The sequence below is a fragment of the Podarcis pityusensis genome (genome assembly GCF_964106645.2).
Source record: "Podarcis pityusensis genome assembly, chromosome: 9".
Classification (NCBI taxonomy): domain Eukaryota; kingdom Metazoa; phylum Chordata; class Lepidosauria; order Squamata; family Lacertidae; genus Podarcis; species Podarcis pityusensis.
The window spans coordinates 64,675,164-64,693,732 of record NC_138034.1 but is presented as its reverse complement, the minus strand read 5'-3'; the positions used below and the strand labels follow the sequence as shown (position 1 = coordinate 64,693,732).

At 46.3% G+C, this 18,569-nt stretch overlaps 1 protein-coding gene across 12 annotated transcripts in view; it reads right to left on the bottom strand.

The window, feature by feature from the left end:
- Window positions 1–10,441: 10,441 nt before the first annotated feature.
- Window positions 10,442–18,569, bottom strand: part of SEC31A (SEC31 homolog A, COPII coat complex component) — a 59,098-nt gene continuing 50,970 nt past the window's right edge. For all 12 annotated transcript variants that reach the window (XM_081020685.1, XM_081020681.1, XM_081020683.1 and 9 more), the window contains 3 exons: window positions 15,844–15,963; window positions 12,393–12,464; window positions 10,442–11,026 (listed from right to left, as the gene is read on the bottom strand). In XM_081020685.1, coding sequence (XP_080876811.1) covers window positions 10,847–11,026; window positions 12,393–12,464; window positions 15,844–15,963 — 372 coding nt within the window. In that variant the 3' untranslated portion in view covers window positions 10,442–10,846. The remainder of the gene's footprint in view (window positions 11,027–12,392; window positions 12,465–15,843; window positions 15,964–18,569) is intronic.

Here is an 18,569-nt window from a genome sequence, read left to right as displayed (position 1 = left end):
ATCAGAATCAGATGCGGCGCTCTTAAAGGGGGGGGGGGGTTGGTTGGTTGAGAGAGATGCACAGCATCCCTGTCTACTATTGCCACACATTGGCCAGACTGAATAGAGAGATATAGTCTCCGTCCAACAAAGAAAGGTGTGTTTGATATATAGCACGTTCAAAGGCAACCTATTGCAGAAAAGGCCCACACACCCCCAGGTCTTTGTGTGGTAGCTGTGGGGTCTCTCTCTCTCTCTCTCTCTCTCTCTCTCTGTTAAATTGCTGAATGGGTATCTAAAATCCTTCAGCACATGCAGCCGACAACAAAAGGACTTCTCCCTTAAGGCTTTGGGTTCAAAGAGATGTTGACCCCAGTTTAGTCACTGTTTTAAATGGTACATTTTAGCGTTGCTGCTCTTAGCTGACCGGGGCCATTGTTAGGGGTAGAGTCTGGGAAGTGAAGCCCAGGATCTTTTGTGCCAAGCTCCAGATTTCCTTCCTCTCCTTTGGAAAAAAACCAAACCAAAACAAAACCCCATACCAAAAAAAACACACACACCACAACTTGCTTACAGGGTTCCTGGGACCCCAATCACCCGCCAGCTTAAATTTGCTCAGAGGCCAAATTTGCATCTCTAAGAGTGGTATATGTTTCTAAGTATACATTAGCATATGACAGGAACATTTTCAGCCAATGAATGCCGAAGACCTGAGTCTTTTAAGAACACACAGCTACACCCTCTCTATAGCCACCCTTCAATAATTATTCCCTGGGCAACTTACAAACAAAACCGTGCTTAAACAAATATAATATATCATGACTGAAACCAGCAGCAAGGAATAGGAGACAGCAAAAATAAAATAAAAAATAAGATCATTATAACAGAGAAAGCATGAAACAGTCTGGGTTTAAAACACATTTTAAAAAGCCTGAGGGTGGGGAAGGTCTTTAGCACCAATTGACAAGCGTCCCAATTTAATACTGAAAATAAGGAGGGCGGGTGGACACACACAGCTATATAGGAATGGTGCCAGTGTTGGGAGCCAAACAGTTATATCAACCACAATTTTTTTGTTTTTTGTTTTGCTTCAGTCAGTGTCAAATACATGCCATATGCTTGGGATGTATAAAGCATATGCAGCAGGAATGTGCAGATTATGAAGAACTGATGCAGTTAGTTGTGACAAGAGTTGAAGCTCTAGGCCCGATTGACAAAATAAAAACTGACAAATCTACAATTCTGCGGCTCTGTGAAATCATACACCCCAGAGTTCGCAAAAGAGTTCAAATGTGAAATTGCTGATCTTTTCACACAAAAATATGTAACTTGTCCCTCAGATCGGCCTCTGTACGTGAAGACCGGAAGGCCGCCGTTGGAACACATTTTTTACAAAAGGGTTCTCAAGGGGGTCCTTTAAATTACAGGCTGGTTAGCCTAACGTCTGCCTGGGGAAACTGGTGGAAAGCTAAAGATAAAATAGAATGCAGGAGAACAAGTCTTGCTGCAGCAACTGGAAAGATGCAACGTTTATTTTAGGTTGCGGTTGGTGGATGAAATTTCCTCTCTAAACTTTCTCTGAAGATGCTGTTATGTTTGGTGAAAGGCACATAGACAACATCTGTCCAGTTGCTAGGCTGGAGGAGGCTGTACTTCTGATGACCTGCAGAATACCGTGGTACCTCGGGTTACAGACACTTCAGGTTACAGACTCCGCTAACCCAGAAATAGCACCTCAGGTTAAGAACTTTGCTTCAGGATGAGAACAGAAATTGTGTGGTGGCAGCGGGAGGCCCCATTAGCTAAAGTGGTACCTCAGGTTAAGAACAGTTTCTGGTTAAGAACAGACCTCCAGAACGAATTAAGTTCTTAACCAGAGGTACCACTGTACCGTGGTTTTGTGTGTTCATCAGTGTTAACTGTGGTGGTCCGCTTATGCTTCACCCAAAAATGAACAGAGACATGGATTTGCTTCTGACCATGACTATCAGCTGCTTTCAGTCTCGCTTAGAAGTCAACTTGCCTTCTCAGTGCTCCACAGCATCCCACGGCTGAAGGATTGCCTCCTTCTGCCTCACCGGCATGTGGAAGGAAACCAACCAGTGTGGAAGGACCCAGTTGTTGGCCACTCTCTGTTCTCCTTGAAAAGGAAGAAGTTTTTAGCCTTGGCTTACCCCGTTGGCACATCTTCCTATATCCACTCAGGTGCCATGTGCTTTCTAAAATTAGTTTTTATTAAAGTTTTTTTGTGTGTGTGTTACAAAACAAACAGAGAAACAGGGAAAGGTACATCTATTGTCTTCACTTTCAAACATACACTAAATGTTCATTTACATTCATTGGGAAGCACTACTGTCATTAATGATACGATAATCTTTATTGTCATTGTCCCATACAGAACAATTAAATTGAAAAAATCTACATCAGACATTCAAAAACCAACAAGCCTGCTATCCCAGATATCCCAGCCTGGTTGACCCCCTAAAAACTCTGATACCCCATAATTAAATACAATATACTCCCATAGAGACTACCTTACACTGCGTTTAAAACCAAATTCGCATTTGGGTAGAAACTGTTTCTCAGACGGCTAGTCCTAGTCTTTATAACCCTGTACCTTCTTCCAGAAGGCAGAAGCTAAAAGAGATCATTTCCGGGGTGCGCACTATCCTGCACTATCTCTGCAGCTTACGGTTAGGGGGAAATAGGGGGAGAGAGTTGGCGGTATTGGGGTTTTTTGTTCCATTGCCTATTGTTAGTGTAGGGGTTTGTGTCAGCATCACGCGGTTAGACCCTTTGTTTAGGTATGTATTTATTTTTATTGATAACGTGAGCGATTATCTTGGCTGGTTGCATTCAGTTGATTTCAGTGTGGCTTGTTTGTGTGTGGAGTGAGGTGGGGTGGCGGGGGGGTAGGTTGTTGGGTCAGGTTAGCCATATTGATTGCCATGTGCTTTTGTGACATCACGGGCCGTCGACTGCACAGCCAATGGCAGCAGCTGGAGGGGCATCATCACCACCACCTCCTTTGACATCACAATGGTGGGCGGAGCTCTGCAGTGATTGGTTCTGTTGCTTGTTTATTATGAGGAATATGTATAGCCCACCCCTTATCTGTAGTGATAAAAGGGAAAGGCAGGGACTATGTAGCCTGATAGGACACCAGGGTTCAAATTTGTGGGAATGTTCGGGGATGCAGGAGAGAATATATTGTTGATTATAGCCTTTCCAACTTGTGTTAACAAGTTCACAATTTTAGCAGAGTAACACCCCCCTTTTTAAACTCACAGCGGATGCGTTTGCTCAGGCTCGCTAAAGCCTCTATAATAACTGTTCTGGTATTTTCCCCTTATTCCCTCATAAATGATAAGACACGACACAGTCTTCTACAAAAGTATAAAAAGAGTTTACTCACATTCTGTTCACAATCGGAATCCAGAAGGCAGACTTAGCTTAGAAAAGTAACATACACCTGGAAACTATCTCATAAGGAGACAGTCCCTTTGTCCTCTCTTGGCTGGAAGCATCTTTGGCTAAGCAGATGTTGCTTCTTCGATGCATGTAGTCACAGAGAGAGAGATGGCTGCCCTGCCCTGCCCTGTGCTTTTGTCGTTACCTGCACAGGTGAGGCCATGCCCACCTCTAGCCACATGCAGAGGAAGTCTGTCCCAGCTCACAAGGAAACAGGAAGTTTACCTGCTGGCTGGACATACATTCCTCCCCATGTGTAAACATGTTCACTCTAGGAATGTTGTACTTGACTGCTCTTGGGTTTCACATCCCACAAAATTCCCATTCAGTCATGAACCATGCTGGCTGAGGATAAAATGGGGAGAGGAAGAACTAGGTACACTGCCTTCGTGTCCTTGGAGGAAAGGGAGGATATTAATGTAATGATAAAATAAATTAACACATAAATAAAACATGGTTCGTCTGGAAAGCTCCAGTTCCTCTCAAGCCAGTTCCTCTTGCAGTCAAAATTCTAATATTATTGGGACAGTAATGAATCAGTTTGACTCAGAAGGCCAGATAACATTTATGCCGCTCCTCCCCTTCACGCCCGCCCCTTCTATAAAACGATGTTATCCACCACTGTTTACTGGCCTGGCCTCATTTATTTTATCCCCTCTATCACATTACAGAGCTGTCCTGGAAGAAAAATGACAGCGCCTCTCCCGCTCTGTATCCCAGCTGCGGGATTTGTTAATACACAGTTCATGAGTATCAGATCAGAAGGATGACCCAGTTTCGCAGAGGAGAGAAAATAGTTCACTGGAACTAGAGGACAGCTTCATCTGGGGCTAGCTAAGAAGCAAGATGGAGAAGGCAGTTTTAACGGAATTGGCTTCCTTTCGTGCCTTATTTTTGGCGACAGCTTTAAGATAACACTGATTCTGTGGTCCACGTGTTGAACAATGACTAGGGAGCCTGGGTTTAAAACCCCCACTCAGAAAGTTTCCTGGGCATGGGAGTGGGAAGGAAACCTGTGGCCTTCTGAGATGAAGATGTACTCCACCTCCTATCAACCCCATCCACCATTGCCAATGGACACAGATGATGGGAGTTGTAGTCCAGCAACATCTAAAGGGCAACAGATTTCTGGCTTTTAATTTACTGGGTGATCCTGGGCTTGTTCTTAACTCTCAGCCCACCTCACTTTCCCAGGAGTTTTGAAGATAAAACAATACTGGGGGCGGACATGTGAGACTCATATATGCTCACTTGAGTTCCTTGAAAGGGGGGGGGTGGAGATGATCAACATAATGATCAATACTAATATTCTTGGTATTTGGAAATTAGGTGCAACAGCCGTACTGTAGGCGGTTGCTTTTATTTTGCAATTTTATAGCTGGCTACTGAAGTGCGGGTGGCGCTGTGGGTTAAACCACAGAGCCTAGGACTTGCCGATCAGAAGGTCAGCAGTTCGAATCTCCGCGACGGGGTGAGCTCCCGTTGCTCGGTCCCAGCTCCTGCCAACCTAGCAGTTCAAAAGCACGTCAAAGTGCAAGTAGATTAATAGGTACCGCTCCGGTGGGAAGGTAAACGGCGTTTCCGTGCACTGCTCTGGTTCGCCAGAAGCGGCTTAGTCATGCTGGCCACATGACCTGGAAGCTGTACACCGGCTCCCTCGGCCAATAAAGCGAGATGAGCGCCGCAACCCCAGAGTCGGTCACGACTGGACCTAATGGTCAGGGGTCCCTTTACCTTTACTGAAGTGCTGTAGACATGTTGTCCTCCTCTGACAGGGCAGCCACAGTCAAACCATGCATGTAAAATGTTATGATACCACTGTAAATAGTTAAGACTTTCCACAAAGAATTCTGGGAGCTGTAGTTTATTCAGGGTGCTGAGGGGTGCCCTGTTACCCACTAAGTGATACCATTTCCAGAGTCCCCTGTGAAGAGGAATCGGCCGTAAAGCCACTCTGGGAATTGTAGCTCTTGGAGGGGGAATAGGGGTCTCCAAACAACTCTCAGCACCTAACAAACCACAGCTCCCAGAATTCTTTGGCAGAACTCATGCAAGTTGCATCACAGTGCTTTAAATATATAGTTTAGATGTGGCTGGCAACTGAAGCGAAGGTGCTATTGCCCCAGTATTCTCCAGATGGTTTTGAACTTCCAACAGCCCCAATCCGGCACAGCCAACCATCAGCCAGGAAAGGAGTAGTACTCCAAAACATCTGGATGGCACTGGATTGGGAAATCCAGTATTAACGTATTAAAACTTGGGAGCTTCAATAGCCTTTATTTTTATTATGGATTAAGTAGCAAGAAGACAGGCCAAGATTGGTGGTGGACAAGAGCTTGTCTGAGGGGTGGGGGACCTTTTTCAACCAAGGGCCACATTTACTTTTGAGCAACATTCCCAGGGCCACATGTGTGTGGTGGGAGGGACCAGTGGCAAAAGTGGGTGGAGCAATGCATGCAAATTTTGCCTCTGTTTGGTAGGCTAGTTTTGACATGCACTCCACAAAACCTCCCTTTATACTTCACCTGGGCAAGTAAGAAGCATTAGAAGAGTTAAAGGACACATTCTAGCTGGGGGGAAAAACCCTCAAGGGCATGGATAGCTCAATTGTTTAGTGTGGTGCTGATAACGCCACAGTTGCAGGTTCGATCCCCTGTATGGGACCATCTGTAGTCTAAACCACTGAGCCTCTTGGGCTTGCTGATCAGAAGGTCAGCAGTTTGAATCCCCACGACGTGGTGAGCTCCTGTTGATTGGTCCCAGCCAGCGGCGTAGCATGGGTTGTCAGCACCCGGGGCAAGGCAAGTAATTTGCGCCCCCTAACCCCTAACCTGCCGCCGCTGCCAGCTTCTTCTTGCTGGTGCCTGGTCTGGTCTGGTGTGGTTCTCTCCCGTGCTCAGCGCTGCGCTGGGCGGCCGCTGCACTGTCCCTCTCCCAGATAGTCCCTCGCTCTCTCTCCGCACCGCATGCCTGGCACCCACCCCCTCCACAGTGCGCGGCGACCCAGCGGCTCGGATCGGATTCGCACAGCCAGCACTGCAGTGAGAGTGAGTGAGCCAGGTAGGGGCAGAGAGCTGTGAGTGCGAGCGCGCCCCCCCCCCAGATGTTGCGCCCGGTGCGGCCGGCCCCCCTGCACCCCCCACGCTACGCCACTGGTTGCAGCTCCTGCCAACCTAACGTTTGAAAGCACACTGGCACAAGTAGATAAATAGGTACCGCTGTAGTGGGAAGGTAAACGCCGTTTCTGTGTGCTCTGGTTTCTGTCACGCTGTTCCGTTGCGCCAGAAGCGGTTTAGTCATGCTGGCCACATGACCCGGAAGCTGTCTGCGGACAAACGCCGCCTCCCTCAGCCTGAAAGCGAGATGAGCGCCGCAACCCCATAGTCCCCTTTGACTGGACTTGACCATCCAGGGGTCCTTTACCTTTACCTTATATTCCTGCATTGCAGGGGGTTGGACAAGGCCCCTTCCAACTCTACAATTCTATGGGTGGGTGTGTCCCAAGGGCCAGACAGGCAGGTTTGGAGAGTTGAATTTGGCCACCAGAGTTGAGGATTCCCACCCCTGGCCTCCGCTCTTTAAGAGATGTAGCTCTGCAGTTGCGATTTCAGCCTAGAGAAAACTCTCCTGACGTAGAATGGCTTGGGAATGTGAAAACCACGATTCCCCACCCTCTGTCTTTATAGAGTGTAGCATGTGGCGCCCCATTTATTGCCCAGCTTAATGTATAGTGTTGAGCGGCAAGCCAAGAACAGGGAGGCCTTTTAATGAAACGTACCATGGGGGCGGAGGGGGAGAGAACATTGTAGGAATGAGCTAATTATGAGGTAGATCTCTGGAGGCAACTGCACGAGCAAAGAGAACATGGTTAAAAAAAAATAAATCAAAATATTTTTAGGCTTGTCAAAGACCCTTCCAGAATATTCTTCCAGGAGAAAACAAGGGGGAAGAGAAACACCTGCCATCAAAAAATGCAGAGAAGCCTGTCAATGAATGAGCAACACCCAGGGTGGGAGGAGAAACAGGAGGCTATGGTAGGAGCTGACCAAGCAAATACATGGGTTACTGGAGTGGCAACCAATCTCCCCTCACCCAGGTGAAATTAGGTTTGAAAGAAGCCTTGTATTGTAACCAGCAGAATAGCACTGTGTACAGAGATTTACCGTATTTTTCGCTCTATAAGACGCACCAGACCATAAGACGCACCTAGTTTTTGGAGGAGGAAAACAAGAAGAAAAAAATACTGAATCTCAGAAGCCAGAACAACAAGAGGGATCACTGCGCAGCGAAAGCAGCAATCCCTCTTGCTGTTCTGGCTTCTGGGATAGCTGCGCAGCCTGCATTCGCTCCATAAGACGCACACACATTTCCCCTTACTTTTTAGGAGGGGAAAAGTGAGTCTTATAGAGCAAAAAATACGGTAAATCATGTGTAGGCAAACTAAGGCCCGGGGGCTGGATCCGGCCCAATCGCCTGCTAAATCCGGCCCACGGACGGTCTGGGAATTAGCATGTTTTTACATGAGTAGAATGTGTCCTTTTATTTAAAATGAATCTCTGGGTTATTTGTGGGGCATAGGAATTTGTTCATTTCTTTCCCCTTCAAAATATAGCCCGGCCCCCCCACAAGGTCTGAGGGACAGTGGACCGGCCCCCTGCTGAAAAAGTTTGCTGACCCCTGATTTAAATCATATCCCCTCTCCCCCCCCCCCCCAAGAATTATTGGGAGCTGTAGCTTGTTAATGTTGCTGGAATTGTAGCTCAGTGCGGGGTAATCTACAAGTCCGGTGCAGAAAACCAGGATTTCCTCAGATTTATGTGCTGATAAAAGGTTTATTCGAGAAGTATCAACATGAAACAGGAATCTCCCGCTAGAGAGTTAAGAGGTGCAGTGGATTGCTCTCCACATTAATGCACAAGAGGCTTTGGTCAGCACAAAGCATTCCTGGGGGCTTTGTGCTTGCTAGTAATTGGTTCTTTTGAGTTTTTGGCAAGCTCACATATGGAATTTTAATTTGCAACGTGGAAACTGACTTGTGCAGTATCAGCTAGGATGAAAGCTGTTGTAAAGACCTGGGAAAGTCTGTTCCTTTTCTGGCCACATCAAAGGTAAGAAAAATGCAGTAAAAGGCCTGAAGCGCACCCATGAAAATTTCACTGAAACTTTCTCTCCTTTAGGCTTTTAAATGCAGGATTTGAAGCACCCACATATCCCTGGAGGCCGGTCCCCTTTTGCTCCTGGAAACTGACACATACTGTATTTTCCGCTCTATAAGACGCACCAGACCACAAGACGCACCTAGTTTTTGGAGAAGGAAAACAAGAAAAAAAGTATTCTGAATCTCAGAAGCCAGAACAGCAAGAGGGATCGCTGCGCAGTGAAAGCAGCAATCCCTCTTGCTGTTCTGGCTTCCGGGATAGCTGCACAGCCTGCATTCGCTCCATAAGACGCACACACATTTCCCCTTACTTTTTAGGAGGGAAAAAGTGAGTCTTATAGAGCAAAAAATACGGTAGTTGGTGGTAACAAGTGAAAGGACTTTTTTTTAAAGGAGTGGTCCCTCATTTATAGCGTATTGTCCCAACACTCACCCGATGCTTTCAAAAAAGGTCTTCAGCTGCAGGCAAGTATCTTCATACTCTTATAGGCTTTTAAAAATCAGATTCTTTTACCTATCTCACTCTCTGCAAGGTGGGTATTTTTGCTCTTTGGTGCCTTTTATAATTGTAAAAGCAGCATTAAAACAACACAAGACAGAAAGCGACGTAACTCTCTGTCTTATGTTGTTTTAATGCTGCTTTTACAATTGTATGCTTGTCTTGTATAGTTCTGTTATATGCTGAGCAACGTTCAGGGAAAGTTAAGCTATTGATTGGTTAATACGGTAAGCAAAGATGTAGATGGCTTCAAATCCTTTTGTTATTCTGCCTGTCTACTTGAAGGCTGGGAGACACACGTCTGCAACAGCCAGGAGCCTCCCAGACAGAGGGAGCTTACAGACTATCGTTATTTTTGAGTAGGATCCAACAAAATATTGGCAAATTTAGGTTGCACAATTGTAGCTGACGGGAAGGTCTGGCACCACAAACCTGCCTCCCCAAAATATCAGACTTTCTGTGTAAGCCAAGTGGCCAGAAAACGTACTGCAAAGTGTGGTAGAACAGTTGCTTTGACGCAACATCGTCGAACCTGCCCACAAACAAATCAGAATGAATGCTCAATAAAAACAGGTTGCTTCGGAAGCACATAGAAACTACTGGAGGCAAGGAGAATTGGCAGGCTTTTACAGCGTGCATAAATACAGGTTGCATCAGGTAAACGTCAAATAAGGGGAGGAATAGTTTTGTGTTAGGAGCAGCTTGCCTGGTGCAGTGGAGCAGCAGAAATAGCCTCCAGGCCAATAAAGAAATAAAACTCACTTCTCCACTTCCCATCTAATGTGTAGATATCAGGGAATACAGAGTTTGTGATCACGTTTTTATTTCATTTGGGGCAACGGTAAGGCCTCACAGGCTGGGCCAGTGCCCCAGGTGAACTGTGCATATGCCTGAAGATGCTTCAAAATCCTTTGCAACACAAAAGGGCAGCTTGACAGACAAACCATTGTGTGTTCCCTGAAGGTAGAGAGTTTGGAAATCATTGTTTTGAAAGCTGACACGCACAAGGTGTTCGAAAGATGCCCATCATTCCAACTGACTAACAGACATGGGAACTTTGCTGTCTGATCTATCAAAACCAACCTTAGTACCATTTCGATGAGCTTCCTCCGGTACAGATCTGACCTCTGTTATAGAAGGAATCAGGGTGGGAAGGGGGCATCGATATATATATGTGCATAACTTCATGGCAATGGGTTTAAATAAATAGCCATGCGGCCTAACGAAAGCAAAGGCATTAAACTATTAAGCAAGCTAAAAATTAATTAGCTAAATTCCACTTGCACTGCGGAAGCCTTAAGGAGGAGGAATAATAACTCAGCGCACACAGAAAATAGAATCTGAAACATTTTAATTGCTTGTTGATGCAGAGGAATGTGGGGGGGAAATTGCTTTCTGAGGTCAGCCTTACACACAAACTCCCCTCTTTGCTGTATTTAAAAGCCACTTTCAGAGCAGCAGGTAACATGCATTTAAAATGGGGTATATGACGTGGCGCAATTCAATACACTTATCTGCAGATAAGGGTAATAAAAGATGGAGAGGAAGAAAAAGCACCAGGACTTGCTGGCCCTTCTAAAACGAAGCTCATCTGCGGCAAGGGTGGGGTGGGGAGGGAGAAGAGAAAATGACTTTGTCGTGACCAGCTTTCTATATCGCATCATGCTCTAAGGGCCGGGGTCCATCTCGCAGCACGCCACTTTGAAAGCAGGGGGCTTCTGCTCTGCAAAAAGCCCACTTCACACGGCCAGCTTGTTGGCCTGGGTGAGGACCACTTTGAGCACCGGCATGAAGGCAGACGTCTCGCTGAAGTTGCTTGTGCTGACTATGTGGGTGTGGATGTTCAGGCCCTCCGTGTAGTTCCGTGTTTCGATGCTTCTGGCGATGTTGTGCAAACCGTTGATGATCGTCGGGGAGAGCTGGAGGGAGGGGGAGAGAAAACACAATTGAGAAGGTAGCCTTTTCACAGAGATATCTGGGAACCCCAACCTGACGCCACTCCAGCATTCTTGGCCCCAAGCACACCTCGCATTGAGTGGAGTGGCTAAATGGCCACTGGAGAAATCTGTCCTCCTCAATGGTTGCGGTATTATTATTTTACACGACTTCTCAAAGGCAGATGCAACTGGGGCAAGCAAACAACTTCTTCCAAGAACAGCTGCGAGCGCCAACGGCAACAGGTTGGTGCAAGGCAGTAGTAGCCCCTTCTCCCGTTCCTCTAGCAGGAAATTCCCAAACTTGGGTCTCTAGCTGTTGGTGGACTACAATTCCCATCATCCTTGACCACTGCTAGCCAGGGATGATGGGAGTTGTAGTCCAACAACAGCTGGAGACCCAAGTTTGGGAAACCCTGCTCCAGGGCATGTGGAACAGTGTGTCTGCCTCTCCTGCCCTGCCCAGCCAAGACTACAGAATGTTGCCTCCTGCGCCACTACAGGACTTCCCCAACCCATATGGTGGAACCCATATGGAGAGCATTTCTGGTACAGAATAAAATGCCTTTCTGGATGATGCGTTAGCTGGAGATTGGAAGCAAATACTTTTTACAAGAGTTGGCTTTTTTGTGCTATGACACCACCAGCATCTGCACAAGTGGGGCAGCAGCTATGTGCAATCTGTCTATTCAGAGTCAGAATGACTCCCAATAATGACTGATGCTGTAGGCCAGGGATGGGGAAGCTGTGGCTGGACTCCAACTGGACCATGTTGGCTGGGGCTGGTGGAAGTTGGTGGCCCAGGTTCCCCAATACACACAAGTCATCCCCTGTGCTCTGTCTTATTCTGCTCGGCCACTGTAGGGACAGAATGCTAAAATAGATATATGGACTTCTTACAACTGGTCTGGCTTGGGGATTTCTAATGCTGTTTAAAGGGGGCTGACAGTTTTAAGCATTTTCTTGGGATTCCCAGGAGCCCAACACAACGTTCAGCCTGATCTTACCACATGCTCCATTTGTCAGATTGTTTAAACAGCCAGCTGCCACATACAAAGCTACCTTCTGGTGACATCGCTTCAAAAACGGATTCCCAAATCCCACCCAGGAAGTGCATTTACTTATTCTGCAAAACACTGCAGACCCATCTTATAGCACAGGAATTATTTCTAGCTAACAAATAGTTTTTAAAAGCGGGAAAACAATGCAAGAATAAATAAGGAAGGCTGGAGAATGATCTGAAGGAAGCAGTTCAGCTGCTGAAGTTTAGAATGCCTGGCTTGGAGATGAAATGCAAGGAAGATAATCTGAGCAGGGCAAAGCATAATGCACAATGATAAATAAAGCTTACTGTCTGATCTCTAAGTTTATCATACAGAAACTCCAGGCGTTTGTTGGCATCGTCAAGTTTCCTCTTGGTTTGCTACAGAAGAGACCAGAACATAGGAAGTCGTTAAACAAGCTTATCAAATTTTATCAATGCTCAACCAGCACACACACATAAACTGTTAGGATATAGGTCCGTTCCACCTTAAAAGGAACAGGCATGACTGTTGTGTGTCACATGCCTGTTTACTTCCAGCACAGGCTCGCTGGGAACTTCCGCTTTGTATATTGCTTTTGCTTTTGCTGTTTTGCTGGACACGAAGGGAAGCAGACATGTTTTTTCCTTTGTTCATGCTGCTGAATAAAATGCTGTAAATTATGCTTACACATGGCTCTGTCCGCCACTTCTGTTGTGCGAAGATTTATTCACTCTGATAGAGCGTGCACGAGTCTCTAAACATATCTGAGGTTCGTGTCGCTGTTTGATGCTGTTCCAAGGGAGACCGGTGTTCGCACGGCTGCTGGCTTGTGGCTGGAGCCAGCTGAGGGCCTGCCTGATGCCCCTGTCTCCCCGGCAGTATCCCAACATAAACATACATATGAATTAGTATGTACTTTGATGTGCCTCCTAAGCATGGGGGAAGTTGCTCCCCAAGTAGGATTCAACTCCCCACACATCAGCTGATGCACATGTGGGGGGTGTCAATCCTACTTTAGGACCCTCGTACCTACGGGACCGCCTCTCCTGGTATGCCCCACGGAGAGCCTCAAGATCCATAAATAACAACACCCTAGTGGTCCCAGGCCCTAAGGAAGTTAGATTGGCTTCAACCAGAGCCAGGGCCTTTTCAACTCTGGCTCCAGCCTGGTGGAACGCTCTGCCTCACGAGACCAGGGCCCTGCAGGATCTGATTTCTTTCCGCAGGGGCTGTAAGACAGAGTTGTTCCACCTGGCCTTTGGCTTGGAGCCAATTTGATTCCCTCCCTCCCTCTTTCTTTTTTCTTTTCCTTCTCCTCCTGCGATGAGGCTACATTTTAATATTTTAATGTTCCATTATTTTAATGTTGTATTTTATTTTTGTTTTTAAGTTGTAATCATTCATCTTGTTTTTATTATTGCTTGTAAGCTGCTCTGAGCCCGGCCTTGGCTGGGGAGGGCGGGGTATAAATAAAAAATTATTATTATTATTATTATTATTATTATTATTATTATTACTTTAGGCAAGGCTTTGGCGCACCAGCTGGTTCCAGCTGTTGGCTGGCACACCTGAACAAAGCAGGATTGAACCTCCCCAGGTAGGAGTGCAAATATCCAGAGTGTGGGGTCAGGTGGGATTACTATGAGGAATTATAAAATATGCATCAAGGCATTGTATCCATGATGAATGCATTGTGTTGACTGGGTTTGATACATTGACAATAATTTCTGATCAAATCCCACAACCCTCTGCATCTCTGGCCATTTCCTCTACTGCCCATTTCTCTTTCTTGACAAGACATGTATGCAGCCCAGTTGCTTCCAGTTGCTTGCAAGGAAGGCACCCTGGGCCATAAAGATAGTGGGCAAGTTTCTTTGATGTAGCTTTTCTGATATATTAATCCCAGGGCCAGGAAACAGATCTCACATAAAGGTGATAATGATTGCTGTCCTCCTGGCCATCCTTCTTATCATGTGTATTGCTTGTTTATCACCTCCGGGGTTGCCAAATGTACTCCTTTGTAGTTCTTTTCTTTGTTTACCCCAGAAATATGTGTGCTTAATTAGTTTTGGTAGTTTAACTTTGTTCCCACGTGGGGTTTGTTGAAATGCTCAGAAGAAATCTGATTGGTTCTTACGAATACTCTGTAAAAAGTTCTTTTGTGAATAAAACGACCTGGGCCGAGGGGTGGAGAGACACAGAGAGAGATTATTATACGCACCCTTCACAGAGGCTTGCTGGTTCAAGCCTCTGTGTGTATTCTTATTAATCCTTTACTTTGAGAACGCCTCACAGGCATCAACTGATAATGGGTTCAGTCCTTCTTTCTGTGGCCAAGCATCTACCTGCCCCATATCCCAAGTCACATATGACACAGGGTGTGGGACAGGTGGGTGCCGTTTCATGAAAATGACCAGGCAGGCCAATTTTGGCAGAGAGGCTGAAGGTTCCCAACCTTTGGTCCAGAAGGTTCAGAGCAGCAGGTTGCACAAGTGAAGTTGTTTATGTGGGACTGCACAGAGGGCACACAGAACTGCTGGCTTTGAGGTAGAAAGGAAGGTGCTCCTGAGTCGAGTCTGAATCACAATTATCTTCCGGAGAGAACTGTGTCCTTGAAGATGAAAGTAAGAACCCAGCACTTAGCTTATGGAAGGCGGTTCTGCTGCTGTCAACCAACAGGACACACTCCTGCGTCTTCCCTACCTCCCTGTGTTGAATCAAAGGTGAGCTGTTCCAGAAGACGTTATCTTGGTAATCAAGATAACTACCACAATTAATTGGTGGTTGCAGCAATGAGCTCATATGCATTTATATTCACTTGCTGTGATATAAGCAAACTGGTTTGCTTTGATGTCATCATCTGTAGGCTTCGGGTGCTGGGCTCTGGACCCAGTAAAGGGGAACTATCTGTAAGATTTGGGAATTTGCCACCGATACCCTCATCTGGTCAGGTGAAGTGATGGGAAGTCCTGGCAAAGTGGTGTATGTCGCTTTGTCTATAAAAAGCATATGCACATTTGCTTGGGTGCAAACAAGCCATCTCCTTGCTGCAGAGTCCATCCCATGTCTGTAAAGGCTGGGAGACCTGGCAGGCTGGTCTGCTGTAAGTCTACACTAAAACGCTAGAACTAGTTACAGGTAGGTAGCCGTGTTGGTCTGCCGTACATGAAACAAAATAAAAAAATTCCTTCCAGTAGCACTTTAGAGACTAAGTTTGTTATTGGTATGAGCTTTCATGTGCATGCACACTTCTTCAGATATCTCTTTGACATCCTTCTTTGGTATCCCTGAACCCAACCACTCCAAGCCCCCAGACCAAAATGACTATACAAACTTGCATTCCACAGAGTCAGGCCACAAAAGCCCATCTGCAGCTCCCACCACTGTTCACTTGCAGCTCTCCAAGGTGCTGAATCCTATTTCGGCCATGTCTGCAAAACATTCATTTTTTGCCGCCGTCCTCTGCGTTTGCAAGGTCTTCTTGAACCATTTGGATTGGGGAAGAAGCACTTATCTTAATTCGAGTCGCCCGCAAGGGAAGACAGCCTAAGATTATGCTCTCCCATTGTGTAAATCACACAGTAACTGCAATTTTTCTGATAGGCTGAATATCTGAAGCACTTGGCGAGAGCCTAGCTGCTGGTGATAAATCGTTTCTGATGACTCACCACACAGTGATGGATGCCACCAGCTCTGAATGTGTGATTACACTACATAAAATGCATTTTTTTATATAAAACACCACCACCAAAACACAGAAACACATGAAGGACATACCGGATCGGTAGCTGAAGAGAGACACCTCTGGATCAGAGCTTCAAATGTATTCTTTAGGATAAGGTGCTCCTCAGGTATGGGCTTTTTCATTATCTTCTCTGTTGGCAAGGATTGCACATGCTAGAGGGGAAGAAGAGTAATTTGGAATATCGCTTTGTCATCATTTGCTCCCAGTCTTTTTACTCCAGGGGAACCGCATGTTAGTAAAGTCACTTAAATAACACAATGGAATGCAGAGGGAAGGTCTTGATACTGAGGAAGCGAAATAAAAAGAGTGTATGATTTGAGGAGAAAGGGACACAGAGGATTTCACTTCCAGTTCAGGCCTTGTTTGAGGCATGGAGACATTCAATCAAAAACATACAAAGGGAAAACTCCCACAGAACTACACAGCCTATCAGAGCACGTGCTACTCCACTAGCAATCATGCTATTCTGCCTGACTGCTAAGCAACACTTCCACTCTCCTTACTGGTAACACAATTAACCCTTAGGTTACAGAATGATCCTTTCTGTTGCACTTCCAAGACCACAATCAATATTTTCCTGGAAACTCACTTCCCATATATTATTTTCTATCCCCTCCCCCTTTATATTTTTACATTCATATTCCATCATGAAACCCAAGTCAATGGACATGCAGGTCCCGGGTGGTCTCCGATTCAGGCACTGAGCAGACTCAGACCTGCTTAGCTTCAGCATGGTGGTGGCACTGTGTTCCTTCAGTCAATAACCTCTCTTTAATATCCACCCTGGGCCAACTGTCCAGTGACAAAGAAAGTCCAAGACCAAAAGACTCTTGTTTCTATACACCTACCAATGTGCTGCCCTTTAATGGTACCTGCCAAATTTGCCGCTTAATGCTGAAGCAGCCCTGCTAATCGTGCCTTAGCATAAAACCCATTCACGCTGGATTCCCTCTTACCACAGGATAAACAGGTGTTTAGAGTCCATATTTCTGCACCCTTGAAAGATTTTGGGACAGGGAAAGCAAATGCTAACCTCTGCCTAAACATCAGTAAGATCTAAATCAAACGAAACAGGCAAATCCTGCCTGCCTCAACAATGCGGCTCCAAATGAGCCAACGTCTCTCACCACATAGCAACCCACCCACAAGGCTCTCACGATCATTTGCCAGTCATTTGCTTTCAAAGACAATCCCCCAAGTCAAAAGGGTGATTGTTTCTTCAGGCAGGACCCCGCAGACCTCCCACTGAGCAAGTGGGAGGGAGAAGAAACAATCAGCCGTTCATAAATTCAACAGCTGCCTGTCCAGGCTACATGGCTGCTACCACATCAGGCATAGAGGGGATCCAACCAGAATTCAGGGGTCGGCAAAGTTTTTGTGGCTTGGGCCGGTTCACGGTCCCGCAGACGCCTCGGAGGGCTGGAGTGTGTGTGCGCACACACGCACAAACACTATTTCTGGCGCTCCTTCTGGCGCGGAGAAGGCGTGCGCAGCTTCCCATTGGCTGCAGGAGCTTCCTGCAGCCAATGGGAAGCCGGACAGCGTCGCGGAAGGCGGTCCCCGCTCTGCTCTGCGCCAATTTAGCGCACGGGAGCTGACCCAGCGGGCGGCAGGGGTCCATGGGCCAATTAAATGACTCCAATGGGCCGCTTGTGGCCCATGGGCCTTAGGTTGTCGACCCCTGAACCAGAAAATGGCCTCCCTGTCTGTGAAGTGAGGTGGTGGTGAGATAACTGCAAGACGGACCCCTCGTCTTGTAGCAAAAGATGGCGCAACCTAACAGGACATGTGTAAAGAACCTCTGGCCTGCCAGATGTGGCTGAACTATGACTCCCATCAACCCCTGCAAGTATGGCCAATGGTCAGGCAGGACAGGAGCTGTAGTTTAGCAAGACCTAGAGGTCCAAAGGTTCCCCACATCTGTGCCAGGTGGCAAAATGCAAGGGATGCTGGCCTGGTGAGGGAATCTTCTCAGGAGTGAACACGTTCTCTCTCATTCTACCTCAGACAACCATTTCTTGGCCAAAGGTAACCCCCTACTCCCCAGGCTGCACTCTTTCCCTCTCACTCCACTGTCAATCTCAATGAAGACGTAAGAACAGATGCTCAATTAGATAAAAGGTCTGACTTCTGATTCTTCTGGTCATTTTAGCCATTTCGGGATAATCCATCAACTTGATCTCTGCCATTCTTCTCTGGTAGGAAGAATCAGGAAGACCAAATTTTTATTAAGGAATGGGGAAATTTTTTTATAACTTATCTTAAAAACCATTGTGAAGAGTTTAAATCGTTAGTAAGATTGGAATAACACTTGTAGTTTAATGGTGAATTTTGGACACATTGGAGATGTAAAAGATTTGGATTCTTATAAAAGATGCGGGAGGAGGTGATTAACAACAGGACCTACAAAGGGGAGAAGGAAAGTCCATGAGATTCTCTGGAATCTTGTGTCTATGTTGTATGTTGGCTATGTGACTGTAAAACTTTAATCTGAAAACCAAATAAATAAATTTACACAACTAGATCAAAGGTCTCTCTACAGCCCAGCATCCTGGTTTCACAATGACCAACCAAAACGCTCATGGGAAGCCTCCGAGCAGGACATGAGTGCAAAGGTACTCTCACGTTGCCTAGCAACCACCTCTGATACTGGAGGGAATGTGATTATCGCAAGTAGTGACCATCAATAACCTTCCCATCTACAAATTGGTCTAATCCCCTTTTAAAGCATCTATCTCTAAATGTTGTGGCAAATGCC